At 41.3% G+C, this 8,085-nt stretch overlaps 1 protein-coding gene across 1 annotated transcript in view; it reads left to right on the top strand.

Moving 5' to 3' along the window:
- Positions 1–7,582, top strand: part of Catspere (catsper channel auxiliary subunit epsilon) — a 95,910-nt gene extending 88,328 nt beyond the window's left edge. Inside the window, exons 18-19 of the mRNA XM_008849187.1 lie at positions 5,699–5,752; positions 7,276–7,582. Of these exons, the coding sequence (XP_008847409.1) occupies positions 5,699–5,752; positions 7,276–7,429 (208 nt within the window). The 3' untranslated portion in view covers positions 7,430–7,582. The remainder of the gene's footprint in view (positions 1–5,698; positions 5,753–7,275) is intronic.
- Positions 7,583–8,085: the final 503 nt, after the last annotated feature.

The following is an 8,085-nucleotide window of genomic DNA, read 5'->3' as shown; positions in this document are numbered from 1 at the left end:
TGCTACTTAAATAATCTACATGAGATCTAATGATTTAAATATCAAGATAATCCATGAGATCACTAAGGTCCTGGGATTCGAACTTGGGTCTTTTGCAAGAACAGCCAGTGTTCTTAACCGCTGAGCCATCTCTCCAGCCCCACTAATAAAATATTTTAAATAAAAGGTGAAAGGACTACATGAAACTGAAGAGAAAATTAGTGATTTTACATAAGTAAACATCCACCACAGTCCACATCATCATTTACTTGTCCAAGAAAAAGTTAAACCTCCAAAGAACAAAAAAAAAATTATTTATCATAAAGTAATTATATAATAATCAAATATATACTTGCTATATTTGATTAAATAATCAAAAATATACTTGCTATCCCAAGAAGGAGAACAAATCAGTCTCACAGCATATGATGTCTAGTGTCAAGTCCAAATCCCCCAAATGATTGTTATTCCTCCTTTACTTTTGTTACAATATTGACTATTCTTGACTCTTCACATTCACCACTCACTGCTAACACCCCTAAAATAGAGTAGGAGAAATGGAAGAGGGAAAAGTAAAGTTAGTTCATGTTTAAGTAAGATAAAAATAGATGCAGATACTATGATCCTAATATCGATGTATGTTTATGAAGTTGCAGTTAGTATTGTTTACTTTCCCTGCTCCCCAACCTTATGTAACCCATGTCTTTAACCAGCACTGTGTTGTGTTTCCTGAAAGAATGGTTTCTGTTTTCATTCCTACGGAAGCTGAATTTTTAACATTCCCTACCCACATGTGCCCAAGGTTGTAAGTGAAAAACTGAACCACCCCACTATTGATTCTGTTGCTCTGATTCTCAAATTCATGTATGCTGGCTGTAGGAATGAAAAAAAACATCATATTTTGGCATTGGCTCAGAGTATTACCTCATTGTAAGAACTTTGAAAGCTCCCCCTGGTAACCTTTCATTCTGGCTTTATAACTTTTATTACTATATAATTTATTATCCAAACCAGAGATTCTAAGAGAAAAATGAAGCCTTATTAATATTTATACCAGAACAACAGGCAAATACCAAAAATGTCCTAGGTCACCAGCAAAGTATGATTGCCCTTTAATAAAAGAAAAGCCTTAAAAGGACATACCACTACTCTGGAAGACCAGTGAATTCCATGCATATCAGTCCTCTGCCTTCTGAGTTCCTTGGTCAGAAGCAATCTTGTCGGTATAACATGACAAAATGTGTGACACTCTGGGTGACTCTGTCTAGTGATAATGGCAGAAGCTACACAGAGAAGGCAGACCCAAACCTCAGACATGTCACAGGTAGAAGGAATCACAGTCCCATCCTTAGTAAAATCAGCCACCTGTGGGAGGATTAAGATTCTTTGCTGCTGTTGGCAAATTTGATGTTTGGTAGTGTCCAGATCAGCCTGGGTAAGGGAAAATGCAGGTCCATGAAGCACCATTGGCGCCATGGCCACACTGTTCATGAATCCACTTGGGTGGCTAGGGAAACAGTTGACAAAGAGCCCCCCCTCTAGTAATAGACATTAAAGTGACATCCAAATAATACTCTAGTATCTCGTTCTAAGAAGCCCATCTGCATACTTCCCCTAAACTTTCTTCCCACTAGTTCTGATCATGTATCTAACATTTAGCCCCCATCTGTCATTATGCTGTAGGCCATTTATCCTCTAAGGAAAAGTGGGGAAACATATCCTACGTGAAGTGATATACATTGGGAGGCCTATTCTCCTCCACTGTTCATGAACAGAGTCACACTCATCCACATCTGAATTCAGAGCAATCTGTAAATCTCATATTTTTTTCTTTACAGCCAATAAAGACACAAAGATCTCCCCATGTCTAGGCAAATGGACGCTCTCAATCAACTATTAAATGTATGTCCTCCCAAGGTCATTTTTGCACCTATCACTTTGCACTTCAGAGTGCTGCTGATCACTTCTGAATTTACAGAGTTAGAGGTAACACTCTACTAATAATAGGCAGCTGAGGTTTCATGGTTACCGGTACTGTGGGTCAGGTCAGAAGAGCCAATCTTAGCACTGTTTGAATCATCTGGAGCATGTGGAGAGGCTCTCTTTGCCCAGATCCCACTCTAGTAGGCTTTCAGGTCCTTCTGAAAATTGAGGAAAGTACTTCAGAATATAGTAGATGTTATCTCCAGAATGTAAAGTAGACAAAATTAAAACAACAATAGCAGCCATAACAGAACTTTCATCTAGAAGAGAGCACAAGGAACAACTTGTCTTTTCTATCAAAGACATATAGTGTGCCCCACATGTGTGGAGCTTGTCTGCCTTATCTTACTGAAGCATCTGCAAAGTGTACTACCACCTGCTCTCAGATCTTATATCATCAGTTCTAATGAGGCGACACAATGTCCTACAAGATGAATGCAAAAGCAAGCTGCCTGGCAACAGGCCATAGAGTGGATGGAACCCTGGGGACAACAAACTTGTTTCTAGTTCTTTTCTGACTATAGGGTTAGTGGAGCAGTGAGGAAGGAAATATTTTATCAAAGAATGTCTGCTTATTAGATACCTGTCAGTGGTGCGACGATCTTGGAAAGAGCCTCTACTGGGCTCTCAGTCTTCTGATGTTTTGGTTGTTAGCCTTAGCCTTTAACAGCTGCGCTATTCCTCCAACCCCAGTATTCTGAATAGTAAGTCTGATCAGTTAAAGAGAGACAATCTATAGAGACAGTTCAGCTGTTAAGAGCACTTACTGCTCTTGCAGAAGACCTGGGTTTGGTTTCCAGCACCGACATGGCAGCTAACAACTGTAACTCTAGTTCCAGGGGATTCAACACCTTCTTCTGGCCTCTGAGGGCACTGCTTGGCATGGGTGCACTTACATAGAAGGAGGCAAAACATTCATATACATAAAAATAAATAAAATAATTTTAAAATTGCATTACTAAAAGAGAGGGGGAGAAAAGAGAGAGAGAGAGAGAGAGAGAGAGAGAGAGAGAGAGAGAACTGGCTATTCTTCCAGAGGACTCAGATTTGGTTCCCAGAACCCACATAATGGCTAACAACTGTCACTCCAGTTGCAGGGGATCCAGTGCCCTCTTCTGATCTCTGTGGGCACTGTACTATGCAAGTGACATATACATTCAGGCAGTGCACTCACACACATAAAAGAAAAATAACAAAGTTTTTAAAAAAGAATAAGTAAGTCTACATCCAACACCTGTCTTCCACAGGCACACATCTGACCAATGGACTGCACAGGCTCCTGGTACCTTCAGGGGACTAGTGTTAGCTCATAGCCAGAGTCAAAATAAAAAATTTAAGTTTCGTGCATTCCTACTCTCCCAGTGCACAGTTAGGCTGAAGAAAATTTGGAAGAAGTCTTTAGAGTAGGTACCTGAATTGTTACATTTCTTCCTTCAGGGTTCTCATTATTTTAAAGGGTTCCAGGTATGTCACCAGGTTCAGGTAGCTGGGGAAAAAGGCTAGCCAACAGGGAAGCAGGAAAAGGTATATGACCCTTTGTTATCATGGGTCTTGTCAGGCTTCTGGGCATCAGATTTGGTTTGGTTACAGAAACTAAGTTGAACCTTAGAGAGCTGTCAGTGTTAGTCAGTCAAAGAGGCCCCATAATCAACTGTCCACACCCAAAGATTCATTCAAGTCTAGTCATCTGAAGAGTAATTTAAGGGATGGTGATCTTGCTTCTTTCATCTCTAATTATAAATGTTTGACCTTTGCTTCTCCTCATGGAAACCGAAGAGCCCATTTCAATGGCCTTGTCTCCTTTGAGACCCCACATGGATTCTGAATCTGATGTAACTCTCGGTGCTGTGATGTAACGTTTCTTTCAGCCCCTGTCTGAAGATGGATAACTAGCTCACATCTCATAAATTCACCGCAACAGTTCTCTTTTCCCAGTCTTTATTGCCAACTTGGCAGGCTCTAGAATCACCAGAGACAAGTCTGTGAACTTGTCTGGGGGAGCAGGTGTTTCTTAGATTAAGTTAATTGAGGTGCAAAGACCCTAAAACCTAGGCAGCATGATTTCATGGGCTGGGATCCCTGAGTGCATAAAAAAGAGAAAGTGAGCCGAGCACCGGCTTACAGTGCACTCTGCTTCGTGATTGCGGGTGCCATGTGACCAGGGGCCTCATGCTTCTGCTGCCATGCCCTGCCCGCCATGACAGGTGGCACCCTTCCTTCCTTAAATGTCTTTTATCAGGCATTTGATCATAGCAATGAGAAAAGTAAAACAGATTCGTTCCTGTACAATATAATAAGAGATTTATGACATCTCAATTTTAATTTTGTTTTGAGACAGGGTCTCCCTGTAGTCCCAGCTGGCCTAAGACTTGCTATGTAGACCAGGCTGGCCTCAAACTCACAGAGATCCATCTGCCTCTGCCTCCTGAGTGCTGGGATTAAGGGTGTGTTCTAGCATGCCTAGCCTCAATTTTAATTTAATAGACAAATTTTCTGTGTACTTCCCAACAAAGAAAGAATGTTAAAGTATCCAGCTATAATTAAGGACTTGTCTACTTCTCTTTTTAATTCTATCAGTTTTTGTGTTATGTATTTTGAAACTTTTATTAAGGTAAGTACAAATTTAGGATTATTTTGTCTTTCTTTTAAAGGCAGAGTCTCACTATGTGGTTCAGGCTGGTCTAGAACTCACAATCTTCTTGCCTTAGCCTTCCAAGTTCTAAGATTGCATGTCCTGCAATGCTCAATTTATTACAACTTCTTTAACACTATGTACCCAGTCCTGGGACTACAGGGGTGCACCACCACGCCCGGCTGTAATATCCCTTTTTAATCCCTTCCTTGTTCTGACCACACAAAGCAAAATTCAGAACTAAGCAACTGCCTATTTGTAAATGGTCAGTAATCCCTATCTTTAATATACTGAGAAGCAAATTAAATACATGAGTAAAAATCCCCAACTTTGCTGAGCACAGAGCAAATGCTTAATAGAAGCAATTGCCTTTCTTCTGTCTTCTCCCCGACAAAGGAAGGTAAAATTGTGCCATAAATGTTTATTTAGTCACATCCTGTCTCACTGAAAGCAATACACTAAGTCATAGGAGCGACTCAGTGACTCTGGAAGTGATAACACCATCCCATCTGAGTCCCCAACTCTCTCAGCTTCCTGAGGAGAGCCAGCCTGCAAGTGGATCTCATTCCTTGGGCTCAGAAAAGAACAGAATGCAAATTCCCAGCTCTGCTGCACAGACAACTGTGCAAACTTCCACCAGTTGCCCAGCCCAGCCGCGCCTCAGCTCCCTCATCCGGAAAGAAGGACTAAGGTTGTGCATAGAAGCATCTGGCACACCTCCTGGCATATAGCAAATGCTCAGTTAGCACTTGCCTTCAGTGAGCATCAGGCTCAGTTCATAGCTGTTAATTGTGTAGTTTTTTGACGATGCTTAGGATTGCTTATTATTATTAATGTCATTATGACCGTTGCCTTGGGAACTATTATCCAAATGATATAATGCTGTGGGGACAGCACCGTTTCCCTGACAAGCTCTGAGGATTCTCAGTAGCTTAACGATGCACCAATAGAAAAAAAAATCACCACAACTGTTCTATAAATGCTGCTATTCTGTCCCTTGTCAAGAAAATGACACCTTAATATGGTTACATATGATCTGTTACCATAGAAATGCAGAGGACATTTTAAATATATTTAGCTTAATCTTTAATATTGCTTTTGCAGTTTCTGTGACCTCACAGCTACTTTCGCAATTGAGACCTTTGGAGTGATTCCCAGGTAATGGGTTTTTAAAAAAAATTTCTTAGTTATGTTTTGTTCTGTTGTTTTTTATTTGTTTTGTTTTGCTTTGCATGTTTGAGACAAGATCTCATAGCCCAGGCTGCCCTGGATTTCATGATCCTCCTGCCACAGCATAAGGCCTGGGAGATATGGTTATGTTGTTCAACATAACCTGGGCGTCTAGGGAAACCACAACACTACAGCAGACTGTCTGGGCAGATCCTAAGACCCCAGATAGAAAACAACTCTTAAGTTTCTGGTCTAAGAAATAAATCCCCTCTCACGAAGGCATCTACACAGATTCCCAGGTGAAAAGACAGATGTTTGTTAGCCAGTCCACACACACACACACACACACACACACACACACACACACACGCCCTCATACAAATTCACACATACTCAATTACCTCAGTGTCAATATGTCCCAAAGTAAAACCAGACATATTCACCGGGCTCTGAGCCTGGCATGGTGGCAGACAACAGTAGTCCCAGTTACTCTGGAGCCTGAGCTAAGAGGATCACTTGAGCCCAGGAGTTCCAGGCCAGCCTTGAGCATGTTGCGGCCCAGTCTCCCAAAGGCCCTTCCTCTGAATTTCCTGTCAGTGAGTGATGACTAACCCCCAACCTTGGTGAATGTTTTTATTCGTTCACATTCCTTAAGTGCCACATCTTAACATTACCAAGACAAATCCAGTCTAACTTGTAAATATATCTGGGACCTAGCCACTCCATCTCTTCACCCACATCATGGCTTACCTGGATTATTACAAATACCTCCAAACTGGTTTTTCTGCCTTGGCAGAGCTTCCCTTTCACCCTTTCCTCACAGCACAGTCAGAACTATCCTTGTAAAATGCCCATCCTGTTTCACACCTCTGAAACTCCTTGCCTTTTGGCTAAGCTCCATACTCTGACATGATGTAAGCTCTTTTTCATCTGACCCCTACCCACCTATCTTCTTTTTTCCCCCCCTCAGTACCAGAGATCAAACCCAGTAGAGCTTGGTAGACAAGGGCTCTATCGCTGAGCCACATCTCTAATTCCCCTGCATCTATCATTCCTTTTTTTCCCCCTCAGGGGTGGGGAATGGTTTTGAGACAGGGGTTCCCTATGTAGCACTGACTAACCTGCAACTCCCGTATCCAGCCTCCACCTCACAAAGATCTGCCTGACTCTGCCGCCACACCCAGTGCATTCCTCATTTCTAACTGTGCTGCCTAGCTCTGGAGTTCCTGTCACACTGAACTAGGTTCAGCTCCCCAGTGTCCAGGATGGACCTCAAGGTTTCTTCATGCTGCCCTAACTTTGCTCCTGTATCTCCCTTTGCATCTCTACTGAATTCAATCTACCTTCTCTTTTGGAGATCACACCTTTCTCCTCCCTGGTCAGCCTCAAACTTAACTGCCCTTTGATAGATGCTCTGTCTTATTCCAGCCATTCACATATAGTTTGATTGAGTAAATTAGCAGCCACGGTGTGAACAATGGCTTCTGATGACTGCTTTGTTCTTATTGCAGACCAAGTGCCTACCTAGTCATTGCTTTCCTCTTTGTCCTGTTGCTACTGTTCATCAGCATTCTGGTTCTGAGCTACTTCTGGTACATGAAGATTTACAGACAACTTATTAAGGAACCACTTCACAAACCTCCCAATAAACAGAAGAAATATTAGGAAAATGGAGACTTATTAGCTATACATATATAGATAGATAAACAGAGAATGCATATATATGTGTGTATAGTGAAAGTATGTGTTCAATTAAGAATGTTAAATATAAGCTCATACTATTATTAAATTCAAGATCTGGAAGTGTTCTTAAATTGCTCCCCAACAAATATACATAACAACATGTTTATTATTGCGTTTTGATTCATGTTAAAGATACACCTGTACTGTTACTCTGCATTTAAAAAACAAAAATAAGCTTTCTTTTGCTGTTATAATCCTAACAATGAACGTTTATGAAAATGAATCTGTCAAATATTATTGTATCAGGAAGTTTTCATATGGAACCTTGTATGGATGTAATTAATTATGTATAAGGACTTAATAAAAGTATGTTCATTTAAGTAATCTGTTTTTAAACAGATTTCAGAAGGCTTTCTAGTGGTAGGTTCACAATGAAATATAAAAGTTATATTGAGGGGCTGGAGAGATGGCTCAGCAGTTAAGAACACTGGTTGTTCTTACAGAAGACCCAGGTTCGAATCCCAGCACCCACATGGCAGCTAACCATCCAGAACTCCAGTCCCAGGGGATCTGACAGCCTCTTCTGACCTCTGTGGGCATTGCATGACACAGGTGCACTTACCTACATGCAGGCAATA

This window comes from Nannospalax galili, unplaced genomic scaffold (genome assembly GCF_000622305.1).
Source record: "Nannospalax galili isolate Female #2095 unplaced genomic scaffold, S.galili_v1.0 scaffold543, whole genome shotgun sequence".
Taxonomy (NCBI): Eukaryota; Metazoa; Chordata; class Mammalia; order Rodentia; family Spalacidae; genus Nannospalax; species Nannospalax galili.
This window is presented reverse-complemented; position numbering and strand designations above follow the sequence as displayed.